We start from the raw sequence: 22,963 nt of genomic DNA, 5'->3' as shown, positions 1-22,963 counted from the left end.
AACTGCTTCTTCTCTTCCTTCCTTTTTGTCACCCTGCAGTGTTCTGTGCCAAGGTCTTTGTGGCTAGGCTGCTCCAACCTGGTAGAGAGCATGTGCGCACTGAGATGCCTGCAGAGCATGCCCAGTGTCAGATGTCTCCAGGTGCCTTTCTTCTTTCTTGTTGTAAATGTGTTATGCGTATACTGTGAACATTGTTAAACTCTCTCAGGGCTCTGTTTAATCAAATTGTTAAGTCTGCTAAACGTTTTTTGTGCATCCTTCTCTGAAATCTTCTACTTAACTATTTTGTAGGAGTCATTAAGAGAGCTCTGTGTGAACTTGATTATTTTTTCAGTGGGGGGTGGTGAGCTTTTGTTTATTGCCTGAAGTTGATACAAATAGTATAGTTGTGCATGTTGCCTGTTACATTTTGCTTTTTCATTTTTGGTTTAAAAACGTGTTTTAATGAGCTTTGCCAATTCTTTTAAAAACTACTTGCAATGTCCTAAATGGCCTATAATACAATTTTTTATTTTTCATTCAGAGGAAGAGATTTTTACTAGTGTAGTCCTGGTTACATCATTAAGTTACCATCATTGTGCATGTTTGAATACAGAACAGTTTTGTTAGCAGAAAGTCCCAGAGCTGTTTTGACTTATTTATTTATATAGTTCTTGATTTTAGAAAAGATAATATGGTAAAGATGAGAGCTCCTATAAATGCAAGACCAATAAATCTTAAATTCCTTTGCTCTTCATGTTTAGTAAATGGTGTAAATCAATCCTGCCTAATTTATAGGCAGTGACTGGGGGTGGGGGGAGAGAATTTCTGTTTCCAATTGTTTGCGCAGAGCAAGTTTACAAAATAGCAAATTAAAAGTAGTCTGTATTTTTGGTATGAGTGAAATGTTTTGAATCCATAAGAAACATAGCTTGGAAAATAAATACAGAGCATGTGTAATATTTTCTTAAGTACTATACACTAATACATAAAATGTTTAACAGTGCAAATATATACTGTCAGTATCTCTCCTCTATCTATATTTTTAAAATATTAAACAATAGGAGAGTTCAGTGGTGGAACCTGTTTCATGTGCACAGGAATTTAAGAATGGAAGGAATTGCTTTTGTGAATAGAAGTCTTAGCAGTTCAGATTCTGTTTGGATTTAAGTGAACCAACCAACTGTGAACACCCTTCAGTGAAATAAGAATCTTTCTGAAAATGGCCTCTTATTTCAAGAAACCATTTTTTTTTTTTAGTTCTGGCACATTTGAGGTTCTCATTTTAAAGTTTCAAAATGCTTCTATCTTAATACAAATGTAAACGATAACAGGAAAACTCAAATATTACTTTGTGTCAGAAGATTTGTGTTTGAAAGCATTGCTAATAAACCAAATGTAAAGGTTAGAGAATGTTCTTCCCTGTTATGTGTCTAGGGTTGGATAGCATAATCCAAGACAGATTAACACTGTAAAACCTAACCACAGATTGACTGAAATGGAAATTCCAATCCACAGTGTTACGGTGCTTGGGTTGTTGTATTCATGATTTGACTTCAATACAATCCAGTCTCCACCTTATCCCATACCCATGATACACCCTGAAGTAGGAGGAAATATTTTTTTGTATTGTAATGTAAAATGAGAATTTAACAGCAGTGGTTCTCAATTTTTCCATATGGGACTCCAAAATCAGCTGCAGGTTTTTGTCATGACCGTAGTCCTTTAGTTACACGCACAATCCGTTGTGACTGTGAAGTATTGTGGAATTTGGTTCACAGCAAGAAACCATGGTTGGTTTTGTGAAGGGGCTGGTACGCAATGGTGAGGGAGATGAAATGTGCTGGGTGGTGTAAGGTAGTGGTGGGTTCTGTGGCCTAGTACTGTTTTAAGGCTTGTTAGAAGGTGGTAGTGAATAGGGTTTAGGAAGTGGTTGACTGCTGTGAGCAGTGGGGTTGAGGCAGCTGCCTGCTTAGCACCTTTAAATAGTATTCTTCATAGTTGGTAGAGCTGCTCCTCTTCCCTTAATTCACCAGCTTCTGAGAGGCCTTTGATGTCACAACCTTCAGCCACCCTCGTGACCCACTTTGAGAAGTTTGGGTTTCAGAATGGGAAGGTTTTCTAAAGCATCACTTACCCTACTGGACCCTTTAAGATATCAGTTTGCTGGACTGCAGATCTTAAGGAGAAACTATTGCAGGATTCCCACATGGTTGCAGAAGTAAACTTTCAGAAATACAGCCAACCTAGCTGATAAGTTCAAGTTGCATGTTATTCCACACAGGGTTTACACCCATTTACTCATAGCAGACTTAAAATTCAGATATTGCAAGACATCCTTTATCACTGAATCTCAAATAGCTTCAAAGTTATCACAACCTCTTTGTAATCAGCTCTTCAGAAACTCCAGTCATCAGTGAGTATGTTCAAAAAATCAACTTAGCCTTGTGGTGTTCCCCATAATTTAATTTTTATTAAAGCAGTTCACAATATCAATACAAGAATGCAAATGAGATGTCCAGTGGATATCATTACTAATAAATATACAAACGATACACAAAATCAAAGCTATTACTAGATAACCTTTCTTAGTGTCATCTGACATCTAGATGGTATGGTGCTCTATAAATTCTATAAACAGAAATTTAGACTAGAGGAGAATGTGTATTAGTTTGTGTGCAGTATATTCATTATATTGGACACTCACTTTGGCCATGTTTCTTTTTGTGCTATAGTTCACCACTAAAGGAGCATGTTAAGATATGTACTGTATATTGCCACATTGGAATCTGGAAATCTGTGCTATATCGTTGATGTGACATGCTATAATTCTGCAAGATACTAGCTAGTGAATCTGTGATGTCTGGACATACATCATGAAGCACTTAAAAAATTTCTCAATTTGTGATACTTTGTGAGCTCTCATCTGAGTTTGTTTTAAGTTTAGCTGCCATGTCAAATAGTCATTACATGTAACTGCAGTGAAATGTTAGTGTCAGAGCGCACTATGCACAGGATGTGTTAAGTATCAGTTAGTCTTAGCAGATGGCACTCATAAGATCCAATAATATGTGAATGTTCAGATTCCATCTCCACTGAGAGGATTATTGTGAAGTTGGCCAGAGTGGGTTCAGCATTGTATGCAGGGATAGAAATGTTTTTACAATGTATGATTCCTGTTTCAACTCTGGCGATCTACTCTGTAGAAATTCCTCTCTGACATTAATCCTGTATGTTGCAACTTCTAAGCTTGAGCATTCACTCAATATCTTTCTGTTCTGGATGAGCTTTGTTGACAGTTTGTGTAGAAAGTGTGTGGTATAGTTTAGTGGGAGCTGTAAATGGCATAAGATTTGGCAAGGTCCTGTTTAAGGATCACCGACAATTCATATTTGACCCAAAACACAAATTTCTGGAAAAGCCAGCTTTTACAAAATCATGACCAGTGATATGCACCCACAATTTAAAAAACAAAACAAAACATGGACATTTGCTTTTAAACAGTAATTCCCCTCTGTCTGCAACCTAAATACTTCCACACTGGGAATCTGAAAGTGAAACTGACTTTTTGTTGATTCTTAGATAGCAGATGTATTAATTGTCCTTCACTTTTTCTAAAGGCTAGATGTCCTAAGTTGTTTTAAAAATCAGTGTTCAGGTAAAAAGAACAGAGTATGTACACTAGCAGTGCTTCATGTCCCCATAGGACAAATAAAAGTAGGGCAATGACTAGCTGCACTTTCAGAAGGAGAACTAAATGGTTCCTTTGTTCACTGATGCACATAGGATTTACACTGGTAACTCCTATTTGCATTATGTGCACAAAAACCTCGTGCATTGATGAGAGAATAGACCAGAATGCGGAAGACGTGAATACTCAGTGGCTTGGGATTTACGAATGACTTCAGTGAGCCCTTGTCGAATCTTTGACCTTTTCAAATTGTGTAACGCTTCAAGAGTAAAGTATGATCAGCTTAAAAGATGAATCCTGAGATTAGATTTACTCTGACCTTAGTTTGCATAATGAAAAATGTCATTAACATTCATAAAATTAACCAGACCCTCTTCAAATCCAGCCATAGGATTTGACCAAATGTCCTCTGAAGCCAGTGAATTGGATATTATTCTCCAAATGAGAGCTGACCATTGTTAATCTATTTGCTGTGCTTTTTTCATGCAGGCGAATTTCTTGTTTTTAATTGCTGTGGCATGCTAGTGAGGCATCTTCAGTCTGTCATTGTGGATTTTCCAAGTTGAATCAATTAGTGTATATGGGGAAAAAATATATATTTTGCCAACATGCATTATTTTGCATTTCTGCAAGCTGAATTCTGTACTATGCTACTCTGTTGCTCAAAACATTTAAAATCATTTGGAGATTCTCAGTCACATTTACTAACTGAAATATTGTCATCTGATGCTTATTATTAAGATGGGTATATTAGAAATGCCTTATGTGTAAGTACTTGCTTGTCCGTTATAAATATTGGAGCCCCATTTTCTTTGCCACTTTACAAGCTTAAAATAGACTGTCCGTGCACCTAAAATGCTTACCATCCACAGTTGTTATCCTGGAGTTGAATCCACACAGGTAGACCCTTGCACCTGTGCAAAACTTCAGTTTTGACTTCAGTTGTTCCTCTGGCATGGATGTGATTGCAGTATCCAGGAACTAAATGAGAGATCAGTAAACTTGACCTACTTGTGTTGAGCCACTAGTTCTATTTCTGGTTGTATAACGTAGTAGTTAATGTAAGAACATCCAGAATTTGGGGAATATATCTTAGTCTTGAAAATTTTACTTGATGCCTTCTACAAAGCCATGCTCCTGCATTGTAAAGGGTAAAATATTGTGTACTGTATTTAATTGTAACTCGGTTTTCTATTTCATTATTTTAAAATAATCTAACTTTTTACAAGGGCTAGTACAACAGCACCAAGACATCACAAGTATTCAGATTTCAAGAAATATATTTGTAGATTAGCAAGAGCTGGTCAAATAACAAAAAGTATTTACTGTATATACTTGTCCATAAGCTGAATATTTTTAGTAAAAAAGGGAAGCACCAGAGAAGGGGGTTGTCTTATGAACGGGTATAGAGAGGGAGAAGTGCGACACAGCCCCTCCCCCCAACAGAGGGAGCAAGGAGAGGCAGCACAGCTGGCAGAGCCAGAAGGGAAGAGGTGGGGCCAGAGTCTCTCCACTTCTGGCCAGGCTGCTCTCCCCCCAGCCTGAAAAGCAGCTGCAGCTCCAGGGCTGGCAGGCTGCAGCCGGGCCGCTCGGCCCCATCCCCCCAGAGCAGGCTATGGCCACACCGCCCGGGCACCGGAGCATGCTGCAGCCACGCCGCCCAGCCCGCTGGAACATGCTGCAGCCGTGCCACCCGGTCTGGCCTGGCAGAGCAGGCTGCGGCCGTGCTGCCCAGCCTGCAGAGCAGCTCCAGCCAGGTCAGACATCCTCCCCTGGCCCTCCCCAGATAAGGTGGGAAGGGATGGGATGGGGCGAGTGTGGGGGTCCCGGGCTAGGGGTAGGGTCATGTGGGGCGTGGTCACAGGGGTTACTCCCCTGACTCCCAGCTTCTCCCCCCCAAAAAATTTCCCCACCAGTTACTGTTCCGGCCCAGCAGGGTAAACAGCTGGCGCGCCGGGACACTTTGTTTACTTAGGTTTACCTCCGTGCCTGCGGACGCTCGAGGTAAACAAACCATCTCCAATCACCAGCAGCTTATCCTGATGGCCCGGGGAGCCAAAGTTTGCTGACCCCTAAATTATAGGGTCGGCTTATGAACGGGTCATAACATTTTTTCCGTTTTTACTTATCCATCTTGGGTGGGCTTTGGCTTATAAACGAACTGACTTATGATCAAGTATATACGGTAACTATTCGATCAGTATTCCTCCACACGCCTATGCTTACCGTACATCCACACACAAGGCTTGGAAACTTAAATAGATGCTTCCTAGGGCTAAACTTACTAACCATGAACAGATAAGGAATCCAAGGAGGGCCAATACCCATGTGAAAAGCCAGCTTGCCTCTCCAAGATTCCAGAAAGGGGAGGGTGATAGGATACTATCTGGGAACTTAGTGTGGATCCTGCTTAGGTGCTACAAGTTTTATATCCGCCTCCATCTGTTCCAACAAGGGATCTCCCCACAGCACCCCTCCCCATACCTTAATTTTTGGGTTTTCCACCCCTGACAATGGCTTAATTGTCTGCTCACAATTAATTGCCTCACAATCTGTGGGGCTGATTACCACAGGATGGTGCGATGGCCAAAAGTATAGTTGGGTTAAAAAAAGAACTATAGTTCATGGAGGATAGGTCTATCAATGGCTATTAGCCATGATCAGGGATCTAACCCCATGTTCGGGGCAACTCTAAACCTCTGACTGACAAAGCCAGGAGGGGAAGATTGTGGATCTCTCAAAAATTGCCCTGTTTTGTATCTTCCCCTTTAAAGCTCTGGGACTGGCCAATATCAGAGACAGGGCTAGATGGAGCATTGGTTTGCCATATCAGATCAGTTTTATGTTCTCTGCTATTAAAGCTTTCCCAAGCAGCAGCAGAATAAAACTGATTCAATTCCTGTCGGTTTCATTGCTTTCCAAGAGTTTTGAATATCCATGAATGCTGGCAAGGCCCACTGGAAAGTTACGAGCAACAGCAGGGGTAATGGAGAAATGTAGGTGTATTGTTAGGAAGATGACACTATATTGATTTACACGCAGTTCACATTTGGACGTTTTCTTCACAGTAGTAAGGTCTAGAAAGCTAAATGGACTCTTAAATTGTGTAGAAGTTGGTACTTTCCTGGTAAAGCTTCCTGCTTGCCCTGAGCAATTTGGATTTTTTGTATTTAATACATATAGAGTATTTTGTAAAGCAAATGAAAGCTTAATAGTGTGAAAATTCAGCACCATCACTCTTAAAAACAAAATAGAGAGAGTCTGCTTTTTTGTTAAAACAACAAAATGCAATTTAGTATTTACTTACCTAAGCTCCCTTTTGGTATTCTTTCATAACAAATATACCTTCCCAAAATAATGTGGTATTTGGGTCTGTTGTTCAAACACCAAATGTTAGTACAAATAATGGAACTTTTCATACATTAATCATAAATATTTTTTCAGTTAAAAATGAAATACTGAGCTTTTCATTTGTGGCTGACAAAGCTTTATGAACATTAACTCTCACAACATACCTTTGAGCTAGAGATAAGTTATCAAACCAATTTTAGACAGACCAGCTGAGGCACAGAGAGGTACATAATGAGTTAGTGGTAGGTGGGGAGCAGAAACCAGCCCTCTTGACTCAGTCCTTTACTGTGTCATTAGGCTGCTTCGCTACAAACCCTCCTATGCTTAATATCACAAGTGATAATTGGAAAGTGATAATTGGTGGTCTGTCACAGCTCAGTTTGTGTGCCTTTTCTGAAGTATTATTTTTGTGGTTGTGCAGTTTTAAGAAATAGGTTTCTATGAACATCCAAACAACTGAAGGAAAACTTATTAAAAACTTCCAGAGGCAGTTTCATATTTAGATATTGAATTAGGACATACAGTTCAATCCATGTCATCACTCAGCATTACATATCCTGGCATCTTCTGATCCTAGTTTTTGAAGAACCAGTCTTGGAGCAGCAACAAACCAAATCTAAAAAAAGCAGCTTAATCAGGTGGGTTGAATAGGGGGTTAAAAGCCAAGGACTAGTGAGTAGTAATTTTTGACTCTGCTAACAATTCCCTCCATGGCCTTGAGCAGATGATAAAATATTTGTTTTTAATTCTGATAGGTAAGAATTATCATTCATTTTACACATCTTGAGGGTTTTGTGAGAATTAATATTGAAATGCTGATTCTCATTGTTTAATATTGATAGCAGGAAGATGTAATCAAATCTGATTAGAATGTTCAAATATAAATCTTAATTACAAGGCCAAAAACTAAAGTAAAGCTGCATGACCCTTCTAAAGTTGCTGTACATGTTTCCTCGTTAGAGACAGTTATTCCTTCAAAGGGTAGATTATTAGATTTTGTGATTATAGTGCCTCTCCTGTATCTACCTACTTTCCATCTGAGCCTGGATGGAAAGTATTTAAACACTTATCTATCAGTAAGAATCAGACCTGAAGTCACCACTGCTTTAGATTTTTTTTCAGCTGCTGCCTCTGTATCCAACTTATTCCTAGACTCTGTTTCACTTCCAGACTAAGAGCAGTTAATGAAGCATCCAGAAGATAGCTCTGAGATTAGATCCTGATAGGCATGCGTCCAGGCAGATTTTTTTGTTTTAAATAGGCTGAGGATAGGATTACCAGGGAACTCTTTGACAAAGGAGTGTTTTGAGGTGGCAGATGAAGGTCTGTCCCATTTTTCCAGGCAACGGGAGAATTTAGATCTTACAGAAGTAAGCAGCCCTTCTAAAGCTATGTTTCAAAAGTCCACAGATCATAGGTGCTGTTCCTGAGGACAGTAGACCAGGACGGTTGGCAGACCCAGCTTCAACAGACAACCATTTTGCAACAAGAACAGTGGGTATTGCCCTCCATCTTTCAGAGGACTTGGGACCTTTCTGAAACAGATTCTTCTGATATTCAGAAACTGTGCCTTCACCTTTTTGGTAGGATGGGAGATGTACAGTCTTTGCTGGTCATTTCCCATAAAATTTCAAAGATCTGCAAAACAAACCTGTTCCGTTTCCAATCTTCCCAGATAAATACTTCCAAATGCGTTTTAATTAATCAATCCTGAATAGGTCCTTTGGTAGCATTCCCTCTTCATCTTTCTTTTGCTGCCCAGGCAGTCTGGCAGAATTGAGCAGTTGTGGTCCTGAAGTCAATGAACAAATTGCAGGAAACTAAAATTTAGAATGGGAAGACTGACATTCTGGAATGGATACTGTCTCTTAAGACATATAATCAAATACCTATCAATATAAGGGAAAGTATCAGGGAGGTAGCCGTTAGTCTGTATCCACAAAAACAATGAGGAGTCCAGTGGCACCTTAAAGACTATAGATTTATTTGGGCATAAGCTTTTGTGGGTAAAAAACCCACTTCTTCAGATGCATGGAGTGAAAATTACAGATGCAGGCATAACTATACTGACACATGAAGAGAAGGGAGTTACGTTACAAGTGGAGAACCAGTGTTGACAGGGCCAATTCAATCAGAGTGGATGTGGTCCACTCCCAATAATTGATGAGGAGGTGTATTGACAACATTAACATAGATCAAAGTCCACATATGATCTTTACTATAGTGGGCCGTAGAAATCTTTGCAGACACTTCTTTACATTCAGAAAGCAAGATTTGATTTGACCTGCAGTTATCTCCTGAGATCTTCGAAGGACCTTTTCAAGTCAGGACTTTTGGTTGCACCTGGCCAGCACGTTTGAATGGGGAGCTCATTTCTCTTAATTTATGCTGCAGGGCTGCTGGCTTTAGCAAGAGGCATCCTGGAATATAGATTCCCTGGAGCTTGGGGCCATCTGTCTGGCATTCCCTGAAAGATCACTTGAAACATCACCATCTTTTGGTGATAATGGGCAATCCTTCCTTATGGCCTTTGAATGAATGAGGTCACCAGATCCTCTTGTCTGCACAAGAAAGCAGTTTTCCTGCTCAAACGAGCTAAAAGATTTTTCTTACACATGGAAGAAAAGCTCAGTTCTGCAGATGATTAAGTAGGCAGGAGGTGGAACCACCTGAGCCTTCCCTAGTGACATTTTAAATTGCTAACCTAGGAATTCTGAGCTCTGTTATGCACCTGTTCACATCCAAGCAGTCCATCATGATTCACAGGTTCTACTCCATGAACAAGAACAAAGGAGGTGGTAGCTCCGTATATCCTTTCACAATGCTGGCCCAACAGCACTGCTTTATGCTTTATTCCATTAGCTCTCCTATCCAGAACAGTGTGGAAAAAGTTAAGGTCTCGGTGATTATAGTGATTAAACTGGGCTTGGATTTCAGACATATTGCCCTTCCAGCCAATCTTTGAAACACTGCTTTTGATGGTTTTCCTCAAGGAAGTAGAGATGACTGTTATAGGAGTCCATTAGGTGAAAAAAGGAGCAAATTAGTGAACATAGTTTGCAATTTTCTCAGAAATTGTAATTGATTTAATCACGGGTCTTCCTGTGAGAACCATTTTATGATTGTAGTTAAATTGTAGGAATAACACGTGGAATTAGATGATACATGCGTCTTTAGTACATTTTCTAGTGTTTTGCCCAATAGTGCATCCACCATTTCTAATATCTCACTATATATCTCACTATAAGGATATCTATTTATGTTCAGTTGAAATTCAGAATTTCTTTTAGTTTCTCCTTGTACTGATTTAAATCTTCCTTCTTAGAGTATGCACCCTTCAAATAAATTGGCTATATCCCTATCCCATAATAATTGTTTAGCCAAGATCTGAGTAGTTCTCTTCATCTTTCTGCCTCGGTTCCTTTTAGTCCTGTGTTTTGAACTCCATCTAATTTGTCTGCAACTTTCTGGGACAGAGAGATCCAGAACTAAATGTAATGAAGATGCAGTATCACCAGAGCTGTGTATAGAGACTATTTACTTCCATGCCCTGTGACATTCCTTTGTTTATATGGCCCCAAATTGCTTTGGCCTATTTTTGACTGGATCAGGTTGCAAGCTCATGTCTAATTAGTCCACTGTTGGTCCTTCAGCGTTATTACTTCCCAGTTTTCTTATTCCTAGCTGTAGCTATTTGTTGACCCCTTGACTCCCACCCCCAAAAATAATCTGGATTTGCTTACCGTATTCTGAGCAGAATCTTTTTTTGTTTTGTTTTGTTACCTGTATTTCTGATCTCAGTAGGCCTCTATTGTACTATGTCTGTCCTCCTCATGTGTAATACAGATTTCATTAACATGCATTCCATCTCTTAAATTGTTGTGGAAGATGTTAAATAAGTTTGGATCTCTCAATGATCTCTGATAAAATACTAGACAACTCCCCCAAATTTGGTATATTGCCATTTACTACTGCTCTCTGTTTATAGCCCTTCAGTCAGTTTACAGTTCATGAGTATGTTTGTGCCAGTGAACTCAAACTAATTTTGCATGTAAGATTTAATGAGATAGTATCAAATGCTTTATGAAAATCTAAAAATATGCTGTATCTTTGGAATTTTCAAAAGCAGTCAAGTTTGAAGTTAAAGAATGTCTGCGTATATTATGTATCCAGAAACTCTCTTTATAATGTAAACAGTGTTGACTCCATTTTCTTGTAGTTGGACAATTCACTTTTAGTGATTTTTGTGTGTGGAGTTGGAGAAAATACAAGTGACTAAACATCAGATTATTATGGGGCTAGGGTTTCTGTAATAGAACATATGTTGTAATTTTGCATCTTCTGACACCAGCTTTTTTTTACTATAAAAATGTTGAAGTAGTCTAATTGCAGCCCTTGCAATTTTCTGTTACCTTTGCAACCTCTTGGGCGGGGTGGGTTGGGGATGGGAGGGGCAGTGCTTCCTGATGTGTTGTGTAATTGTCTCTTGAGCCTAATCTGTTACTGTGTGTTGATACTTATTTAATAAACAAATGTATAATGTAGGACTAACAAGCCCATGCTCTTGGTTTCAGACAGTAGATCATACTGTTGTCAAAGCAGTTCCTTCAGTGATTCTTTAAACATTTGTGATTCTTTTCACTTAGGACTTTAAATAAATAAATCTGTTTATTTTTAAGTAGACGAGAGTGGTTATTTGCTGTACTTGTCTTAACATGTACCTAGTTTGTCCTCCTGCCCTAGCATCCTACTGTGAACTAAAGCATCCTCTTCAGTATATTTCCTGACCAAAAGAGCAGAGGTGCTGTTCTGTGATTTTTGTATTAAAGTTAGGAAGCTTTTTCATTAACACTTGTATAAATTTTATATCTCAGTGTGTTCCTCAATGCTCTTTAAGTTTATAAATATTCTTACTGGGACAATGGCCAGATTTTGACCATTTGAGGGGACTGCGTCAGTAACTCGTTAGGCAACTGAAAATCCCACCTAATTTGTATCAAATGGAATAGATTGCATTCATCACCCTCTGTAGTATGCAGGTCCAGCAGGTAGAGACAGCACACTGGGACATAAGTTGTGGCTAGGTTGTTCATATATAAATATGAGCATTTCCGGATGATGAGTAGTCTTCACTATACAACCATCTTACAGGTGGTGGTAATTGCAATTGCCTTTGTTAGGGGGTGGGGTTTTTGGTTGCCTGGCAAACTGCTAATTTGTAAATTTCTGGGCAAAGTCTACCTATCTCACCTGATAGGTTTCAGAGTAGCAGCCATGTTAGTCTGTATCCACAAAAAGAACAGGAGTACTTGTGGCACCTTAGACACTAACAGATTTATTTGAGCATAAGCTTTCGTTGGCTACAGCCCACTTCATCGGATGCATGCAGTGGAAAATACAGTATATACACACACACAGAGAACATGAAACAATGGGTGTTACTATACACACTCTAACTAGAGTGATCAGTTAAGGTGAGCTATTACCAGCAGGAGAGAGAAAAACTTTTTGTAGTGGTAATCAAAATGGTCCATTTGCAGCAGTTGACAAGAAGCTGTAAGGAAGTGTGGAGGGGGAATAAACATGGGGAAATAGTTTTACTTTGTGTAATGACCTATCCACTCCCAGTCTTTATTTAAGCCTAATTTAATGGTGTCCATTTTGCAAATTAATTCCAATTCAGCAGTCTCTCGTTGGTGTCTGTTTTTGAATTCTTTTTTGTTGTAATATTGCGACTTTTAGGTCTGTAATCGAGTGACCAGGGAGATTGAAGTGTTCTTCGACTGGTTTTTGAATGTTATAATTCTTGATGTCTGATTTGCGTCCATTTATTCTTTTACGTAGAGACTGTCCCGTTTGCCCAATGTACATGGCAGAGGGACATTGCTGGCACATGATGGCATATATCACATTGGTAGATGTGCAGGTGAACGAGCCTCTAATAGTGTGGCTGGTGTGATTAGGTCCTATGATGGTGTCCCCTGAATAGATATGTGGACAGAGTTGGCAACGGGCTTTGTTGCAAGGATAGGTTCCTGGGTTAGTGTGTTTGTTGTGTGGTCTGTGGTTGCTGGTGAATATTTGCTTTAGGTTGGGGGGCTGTCTGTAAGCAAGGACTGGCCTGTCTCTCAAGATCTGTGAGAGTGATGGATTGTCTTTCAGGATAGGTTGTAGATCCTTGATGATGTAAGTAGTTGTAAATTTACGAAGAATAACACTTGCACAGGCAGAACCAAGGATCTTTCAGTGGATCTTCAACCTGCTTGCAGCTTTGAGAGCCAAACTCGTCCTGTCAGGGACTTAGCTGTCTCCCTCTAAACAGCCTTCCAGTTTGCACTGCCTTTGCAGCTGAGAGTGTGCAGACAGAGACCTCTTTGCTCCCTTTGAATTCTTTAACAGTTTTAGTAAATTCATTTACCAATTCAATAGTTGTTTTGTCATCTCTTTGCATGTAGGGCTGCTTTGTGTAGAGTTGTGTGCCTAGAGCAAGACTGTTTCTTTGACTCCCTACTGAGAAACTTCACTGAACCCCTTTCTGCACCAGCCATTTTTCAGTGTGCCAGGCCAAACAGAAGAATAAAAATAAACCAAAGATCTGCTCCTCCAGCTTATCCCCTTTCATAGAATGGGGTTCTGTCCACTTTCTTGCTACTTAAGACCCAGGGCTTTCACCATCTCTCAGCCTGGAAAGGACATGTCCCTGAACCTGAAGAAGAGAGCCTCTACAGAAGAATGTATCACAGTTACTTTCTCAAGGACAGATCAGTGATCCATGGATAGTTCTTCAGAAGCAACACACGCTCCCGTAATGAGCCTCTGCAGCCCCACTCCCATTGATTGCAGCTCCAGCAGATCTGTCCTCGGTTCCAGCAAAAACCCGTCCCAAAAGAAGTAGCTATTACAAAGCAAAACTATCCCCAAAGACTTAACAGCCAGTGGGGAAGAGGCCTTTCAGGCCCATCAACTCTCAACCAGTAGTGTGCCAGTCACTGTGTTGCTTAGGATCCTCTCAGCCAGGCATTCAAATTCACACCCTTCCAGTCGTGAATCAAGATTTACTGGAAGAAGGAGGTTGTTACCATCTGGTCTAGCCTCATCTTCAGTGATGTTATCATGAGATTTTCTCTCCTGGGTAAAGCGCCTTGTTTTTGAGATCCTCCCCAGTAATCCAGAGGCATCTTTTTCTCTGGTGTATGAAAAGGTCAGATCAGAGATTTAAAGGACTACCCACCTAAATCTTCTGACTCCATTGAGGAAAAATTAGTGTATCTTGCATTCCTCTCCCTTTATGAATCCAGAAAAAGAATCTGCAGGCACCCCAAAATAGTAGAAATAATTACAGGGCCAGTTGCCAGAGAAAATTGCTATAATACTGTTTCAACACTGGCATTCCACAGTCTGACTGGATAACTAAAACTGAGGCATTAGCCAAAGGGGAGAGTGCAATATATAAAATCTGAAGTAGGTTATCATTGTTCTTTGGGGCCTTCTTGTGACAAACTGCTGTGCAGGTCACAGAAAGGAAAACCAAAAGTAAAAGCACTAGGAAAAATGTGTACTCATTCTGAGAAGAAGTAAACTCTGTCATGAGAGAAGGAAGAAATGCAGAATAGACTGTTTGCAGGTGTATTTTGAGACTGCTCTGCCTGAGAGGGTTATCGCTGGTCTATCACTTCCACGGGAGAAATCAAGAAGGAGCAGGAAGATAAGGCAGTGAAACAATGAAAAGAAATTACCTTATGTCATAAACAGATAGTTAAGGGTTAAGGTCTCTTTTACCTGTAAAGGGTTAACATGCAGTACCTGATGACCACCTGACCAGAGGACCAATCAGAGACAAGATAATTTCAAATCTCTGTGGAGGGAAGCCTTTGTCTGTGTTCTTTGTTAGAGAGTTCTCTTTTTGGATCTAACAGAGGCCAGACATGTCTCCAAGTTCTCCTGGAGTAGTTCCTACTATTCAATAGTGAGTATTAATTAGAAAGGCGGATTAGTCTTATAATTTGATTTCTACATTTGCAATTGTGTGTTTGCTGAAGGAAATTCTTTATTCCTGTTTGCTGTTACTTTGCTTTTACTGAGAAAGAAAGGAGGGGGGATTCTCTCCAGAGATTAATAAGTTTAGACCCTGTGTATTGTTCCATCTTGGATTACAGAGACAAGTTACTTTCTTTTTATTCTTTAATAAATCTTTTCTGTTAAGAACTTGGTTGATCTTTCCTTGGGTGGATTCTCAGGGAAAGGGGCGGAGGGAGGCATCCCTCTGTAGTTAAATCCCGGTATCTCTCCTAGGAAAAGGGAGGGGGGAGGAAGCAGGGGGGAATGGTTTATTTCTCCTGGGTGTAAGAACTCCATGGATTTGGGGCTCTTGGGATCCCCAAGGATTTTGGGGAAGGACTGTGTCCCAATACACGTACCTTATTGGGTGGTGGCAGCTTTTACCAGATCTAAACTAGGATTTTTAGTTTAGGAAAATCCATGCAGGTCCCCATTTTGGAACCCAACAGCTCTAAGTGGGGGTGAGACCTATGACACCTTAGGATTTGAATTGGACTCATACATTACCCTGCATGCACACTGGTGGATGTCCTACCAAAAGAACCCATGACAGAAGGATGGAATGCTCACTTGGGAGAAGCTAAGAAGCAGCCTTGATGGCCCTACAAGCATTAATAGCATCAGCTTGCTGTTCAGGGGCCATTCTTGGATGGCCAGATGCTTTTTTGGATGCCCTACATTGTAAAGCTAAGAAAACTCAAAGGACTTAACAGGTAGTCTGGTCCAAAGTTTTGCTCAACTTACTGGATGCACTGCGGTTCTTGGGAAGGCATGTAGCGCTATCCTGTCTGAGTGATTAAGATCCTGGGAAGGAGGCAACTGCACTCAATAACTCCTAGCTGTATCAAGTATATTAAAGTGGAGAGGTCTTTGGGGAGCTGCTCAACAAACTGGTGATGGAATCCTTCAATAAGTTCAGAGATCTCTCTCAGCCTAATAGAATATAACAGACAACTGAGCAGACTTTTGTGGAAACCCATCAGCCAAGTGTGATAAAACTGATACAGCAGAGGAAGGTTGCTCCAGATGTGAATTTTCGGGACAGAATACTTTCATAACTAGACAGTCCCAAAGTTTTCACTACAAAGTGGGAGAACAACCTGTTCCTCATGGAAAAGAAGTGGCCTCTCACCACATCAGGCAAGTGAGTTTTAGAAACAATCCAAAAAGATTTAATAGAATTGGTCAGGACCCTTAACATAAATTTGTTCCTGTCTCCATCCCAAAAAAATAAAAACCCACAGAAGTGATCAGATGTGATCAGCTTCCTTCACACCACCTTCAGATTCTTCACAGATGAATTTCCTCAGCACAATGTAGTCCGTAGTCTGCATCACATCCTGTTTTAGTGCCCTAGTGATCAGTAGAGCAGTTCGTTACCTCACATTTCTGAACAAGCATGTCCCAAAACCTTGAAATGCAAGATGGAAACACTCCAGACTATCCTGGTGGCCACTGGACAGGAGTCTATAGTCTCTGTGCATATCCATCTTAGCTTTATGCCATATGCCTTCAGGAAAAAGCATTTCAGGGCAGGGCTGTATCTTTTGGATTATTTTTTATTCCAAAACTTCTATATAAAAGACCTCGTAGCCCTAGTGGTCTTCCTAAGAAATGGTTAGATGTTAAACCTCCCCTGGCTGAGGAAAGGGGAAGTGTGTAAATGGGGACATGATCCACACGTTAGAAAATCTGTTGCTTTCTAATAAGTCAACTCAGACCCTTGCAATTTTCCATCTCAGAGCCTGGACAGACACGATCATTCAGTCTTAATGCAAGCACATATGTTTCTCAGTGCAAGAGAGGCTGTGATCTGCATCTCATCCTGTTTCTAGTGACTGTCTAGGAATTCTCCATTGGGCCAGCTTATATCTCTGTGGCCTTTACAGGCGTTCCTTCTATTATCATCCCAATGTATGCTTACTTAGCCCATAGCAAGGATTAAAATTCCTGCAGAGGTAACTAGATCCCTAAGCTAGTGGACATGACTTGGCCAGTCACTGTGATATCAGTCTGGACGGCTGGGGAGCTTGCTTTTTTTTTTTTTTTTATGGAGCCGGGCAAGGGGACATGCCTCCCTGAAAGAGGAAAAAGATATTTAGTGTACACTGTTAATAAAATCCCATTGTAGAACTTGTGTGATTGCCTGTGTTGAAGAATTTTTAATTTTCAATAGGTATTTGGGAGGAGTGGAAATAATTGTTTCACATGTATATCCTTTCTTCAGTTACTTTAAGAGCAATACATTCCATTACTGTTTGATGCTGTCATGATAGGCATCTTAGAAATACTTAGTATAAATTCATGTTTTTCCTTTTGATTTCTTATGAAGTGTTTTTCTAGCTGTAAGTTTACACGTTTTGGAAAAACATGTTAATGCAGTCACACCTACTAATAAAAATAACAGAAGAACATATCTGCTGAGAAATGCCCTTTAAAGAATTCCTTATCTAGTCAGGTGCTTGTAGAGGAGGAAACAGTGAGTAAAAATGAAGTCAATAAGGAAAAAAAATCATTCTACTCTTTAAAATCAAGGCCTTTTTATTTAGTTAATAAATAATGAGATAATCTCACATGTCTGTAGGGAATATGATCTCTGTGCTGAGGGGAAAAAATTACGTGTTGCACTTTGGTTAGGATACTGAACTCACAGATTTATTAATGATGACTAATACGTAAAGTTTAAAGAAATGGACATGATCTTCCCTACCTTTGTCATGGCTGTGGAATTTTTAATTGTAGGATTGTGTCATGGTAGCTGGATTAAAGTTGGAGGTTAATGCATTTATATAGATCTAGAATTAGTCCTAATTGACAACTTTAGAGTATCAGAACACCAGTATGTGAAGTGGGTTAGGGGTCCTGTTTTTTAACTGAAATTTTAATTGGACAGAAAAATTAAATTCTAAAGATTGCTTGTATCATAGAAAATTAAGGTTTAATTATTCTTAGGTGGTTTCCTTTGAGAATATTTCATGGAACTCATTGCAGAAAATATTCGTTAATGAATAACAGTGGATTTTGGTTCTCTGGTTTTATAAGATGTTCAGCAGCTATTACTTAAAGGCCTATTCTAGTTGAAGAACAAAACTAGTGAGACAATGGGCCAAATTCAAATAGCTTGTCATTTGTGTGTATGACTGTGGTAATTGCACGCCCAGTTGTGCACACAATTGGGAAAATCATACCCTCTGTCTCCAGCATATAACAATCTGTTGAAGAGATGAGCGACAACAGGAGTGAAAAATGCGTTAAATCATGGAAGGATTTTTCTGTAACATCACCAGAATGCAAAGAACCATGCAGGACGTTAAGCTCAAGTGAATGCATCAAAAATTCGATCTGATATTTGAACACTGTTTCCCCATACCTTTGTCATGGCTATAAGTGTCATGGAGACAACAAAGCCATGCCCCACAGAACTTTTCCAAACTGTAAATCACACTGTAAACCCAAGCCGCATATATTCAATACCAGAGCACAACACCGCTTACTGAAAGGGATAACCCTATTTCACAGAAGAATCATCCCCCAGATCAGGAATGATCTCCTGGTCCATCAAGAATAAGCTAAGAGCAGGACTATCAGTCCTGCCAAAAAACTGCTCTATTCACAAACATAGCAGTTATGGAAACAATGACACAATTGGGACAGCCACCTGTGACTTCTGGCCCTGTCATCCCTGGATGGTAAAAGTACACTATAGACAATATGTGGAACTCCTAACAGGTAGTCAGTACATCCTATGAAAGTTGCCATTCACTCTTAAATATGCAGTCCAGTCATTCAACATAAGACTTTTGCAGACCACCCTGCTGTCATTACTCTCCCTTTTCTAAGTTAATTAAGAAGCTGGCAAAAATGCTCAGTTGCAGCCTATTAACAGCTGTTATTTTGGATCTCGGTCACACTCCAGATCAGGACAAGGCAGCAAACAGCAGTTGTTGATCTAAATGACATCCTCCTGTTCATAGACAAGAGAACTGTATCCCTCTTCATCTTGTTGGACCTCTGTGGTATTTTGATACCATTGTCTCCAAAAAGCTCTGTGATAAACACAAGCTCCCTGAAATGATTCAGACTGAACCCAGAGATTGGCTAACTATTCCTCAACCTCCACAGTCTTCATCGCCAGAGTTTCTCAAGTGCTTACTTTTTCCCGTATTATTCAACATCTGTCTGAAACTGATGGGAGACTTGGTGAGCTGACTAGGGCAGAAGGGCCAGCAGTACGTGGACCCCCTTAATCTAAAGAGTCCAGTCACCCAGCTTTCATACCTAGCAACAATCTTCATATGACTGAAGAAAAACTAGCTAAAGCTGAACTCAAGCAAGATTGAAAAAAGCGCTCTGAAGAATTAGGAGCCTCTGTAACATCTCCCACTGTTGGCATCTGTCCTTAAATTGTCAGTCCACGGGTTTAAAGCCCTTTAGGAATTGTCAATGTTTTTGGATGCCCAACTAGCCATGACTACAAAAGTACACTTTTATATTGGTGATTGGCTAGAAGGTTGTGGCTAAGAGGAATATCATGGACTGGTACAACTCAATGAGCGAGCTGTCAAATCTATAATAGACTAACATAAAAAGGAATAAAATGCAGAAAGAATATTTGCTCTAAGCTTGTTACAAGAATCCAAAGAACCATGCTGGACATAAAGCTTAAGTCTAAAGGTGTCTTTAGAGAAAAATGGGATTTATAGGCGATATGGCCCTATTTTTGAAACAGCCAACTGTTTCTAGTCTTTTTTTTGTTGTGCATTATTCATATTTCACTCTATATAAAGATGCAACAGTATCAAGACTTTCCTGTCCACTTCCATTCCCACACTTGTTTACTCTAAAAATTTTTTTAAGATGAACAAATTAAAATGAGGGCTAGCAAAGAGGATTTGCATTCTGGAATTTGGTTGATTGTATTGGTTTCCCCAATTTCCACAGTATACCCCAAAGGTTGGATAAAGTAATTATAGATTCTTATCTCTTTACATTACCAATTAAAACTGCCAATCACTGGGAGGAGGGGGGAAGGAACAAGAACAAATATCAATGGATGCAATTTTGCTTCATAGAGAGATAGAGGGGTTGTGGAAGAAAGGAGTGCAAATATCTGAGCCTGAAAACTGGGAAGAACAAATTGTTTACAGACTCCCCAATTTTGAATATATAGTTAAAACTGTAGCTTCTTTGACATTTTAATCCAGGACTATTAAATACTACAGCAGAATTTTGACACTGCAGACCCGTGGTAGTTTTGATGTGACTGTGAATCACTTAAATTATCTTTTGTTCAGCTGTTTTTTTCAGAATGCAGTGTACAGTATGTACTTGTCACTCAATTAATTTGCTTAGTATATGCATGTACTCCACTTTTATTTGTATTTTTCTCCCATACAGCACCATTTTGTTCATGGGCATAATAATAAAATTGCTTCAGAGATCCTGGCTTTTAGTAAATTTTATAAAATGGAAGAATATGATCAAAAATATTTTAATAGTAGGTATACAGAGATTAAGAGCATCATAAATTGGGAAGAAGGAACTGTTTAATAATCTGGAATAATTTTTTGTTTGTGTGGTGAATTTGATGCCTGTGTAATTGAGAATTTATAGCACCACCTTAATACAGGCAACCACTGTTCAGTCTTCCTTACACAGCATTCCTAAGCACGCCTTTGTTCTATCCTGGACCATTCTTGATTGTGTATTTTCTTCCAGTTGGCAGACTGGTGGTTTTGTGGACAAGTGGGTTTTAAAATGAGATCGCTAAACTCATTTTCACATATAACCTGAACCATGGATTCAGCCTGCGTCCCCAGAAGGACCTTTTGAAACTGCTCACATCTTCAGCTAAGGCCCTTTAGATTGCAAATATATTTACCCTTGATCCTGACCAATATATTTCCTAAATTTTAGGACTTAGTTACTTGCCTGTCTGCCTCCAAGAGAGTATTAGGAGGATGTTGAATTGCACTCTGCTTCAACAGATTTACGTATTGCGTAGGAGGGACTGCCTGTTCTTTCTGCCTCCTTGGATTTAGGTATGCCTTAGTATGGAAGTTCTAATAGAATTTAGACCTAAAATAAAGAAGACTTTTGAAAAACAAAATAATCTCTGTAATAGAGTACATCTATAAATCCATGTGAACCTCCTCCAAAGATTGATGTTACTTTTGCCACGTTTATTGGTAAACAACCAATAAGTATAATCACCTTTTAAATCAATCTAGTACTTTCCCATCAGATTTCCACTCTTCTCTTTATTTGTTTATAGGGAAATTAAAAGGTTGCTGAAAACTCTTAAACACAGTTCCTATTGCTATTCAGAAAGCATTTATTATAAAATACTAGTTTTAAAAACTTCAATTTAATTTTTTAAATCTTTTTTTGACAGATAAATCATACTCTTATCCTACAGAATGCATTTTAATTTCAAGCCAATATTTTAAATAGGTGTATATAAATGGGCCTGAAACTAGGAGGAGGAAACGTGTGCTTATGGAAAAGAGGCATAATTGGCAATCCACAACTCAAGTCCCATTTACTACACTAGTTTGAATTCATCCATTATGCAGCTGGTGGATTTAAAGTCTTTTCTGAAACTAAATTGCCACATGCATCTAATGGAAAGATTGTTTTCCACCCTAGTGCTTTGCTTAATACTTAGAAGGCCTGTTTTTTCTGTTTCTAAAGTTTATTGGAAATTGTATGGAAAAATTAATTGGGTGAACCACAGGAAGCCAGGTTATCAGATCTGTTTTACACGGGAGAACTGGGAATAGTATTTTGAATTCAATAAAAATAATTCAAGGAACTAAAACTTGAAATAACTTTGATTTTTATAAATTGCGATGTCCTATCCTCTCCTCTTATGAAATGTAGTTGCGTGATGTGTAAAGGTAGAAAATCAATTTCATAACTAAATATTCCATTAATCTTAGGTACCCTTGGTATTTATTCTCAATTGTGAAGCTAATGCATTGCTTTAAAACATTTTATTTTTTTTGTGGAGTACGATACATTTTTCCATTCTAGGCAACAATGTGGAATTATTATTAATTATTATTATTATTAATTTGCACATCCTTTTACGGAAACCTTTCTAGATAATTTTGTGGTGTCTGTATATCTAAGGAACTGAATTTCAGAGATAGCTTGACTGTCGATCATTAGACAATAGTAGCAAAGCTTTCACGGGGTGAGGTTATGATTAAATGTCTTGTTTGGATAGCTGATTAGAAAATAATCTTTATCTTTCCTTGGAAGTATGCGTGTTCTGTATGTTTCAGGCTTCAGTCAGATAAGAAACAATGAGAGTCTCTATGAATTTGATAGAGAATTATTGCTTAGAGTTGTACTGGAGAGAAACTGCTTTGGTAGCTGCTGATGCGAAGCAAATGTGACCTGAGATTCTGGTACAGTATTGTTAGTGAGTTTCATAGCCATTTACGGCTGGATGCTATTAGTATTTAAGAGTTTTCTGTGTTGTCAGCTCTTTTTGACCTTCAGTTTAAGCTGGGCAGCAGGCACTATGAAAAATTAGAACCGAGCTTAAAAAAATTAACCTTAGATATCTGGTAGATTTTAAAATAATTTTCCCTTGGGGAATAAGTCGATTCTGCATGGGACTGTAGTGCTTTGTTTTGAGAGGCAGGGATGGAAAAATTCATTTTAAAAGGTAAATTTGTGGTCAAATATGGGCAGTATACCAAAGTGTATGTAGTCTACAAGTTTTGCAGGTCTTCACGGTTCAGTAATCAGAATGGTGCAGGGATGATTCATCAACTGCTACAGTTATATAGTACAGTACTGATTGTCCTTGTGCAAGATAACACCATATTAATGTGATAGAAACAAGCAGTTTGAGCCCTGATCTCTCTACTC

The 22,963-nt window shown here is 39.2% G+C and overlaps 1 protein-coding gene across 4 annotated transcripts in view; it reads left to right on the top strand.

Annotated features, from left to right (window-relative positions):
- FBXW11 (F-box and WD repeat domain containing 11) overlaps positions 1 to 22,963 on the top strand; it is a 132,083-nt gene that overhangs the window by 22,007 nt on the left and 87,113 nt on the right. For 2 of the 4 annotated variants that reach the window (XM_039485210.1, XM_039485211.1), the window contains one exon: positions 40 to 141. The exons of the other annotated variants lie outside the window; for them this stretch is intronic. In XM_039485210.1, the coding sequence (XP_039341144.1) occupies positions 40 to 141 (102 nt within the window). The remainder of the gene's footprint in view (positions 1 to 39; positions 142 to 22,963) is intronic. 4 annotated transcript variants of the gene reach the window in all.

Source organism: Mauremys reevesii, linkage group 8 (assembly GCF_016161935.1).
Source record: "Mauremys reevesii isolate NIE-2019 linkage group 8, ASM1616193v1, whole genome shotgun sequence".
Classification (NCBI taxonomy): Eukaryota; Metazoa; Chordata; order Testudines; family Geoemydidae; genus Mauremys; species Mauremys reevesii.
This window is presented reverse-complemented; position numbering and strand designations above follow the sequence as displayed.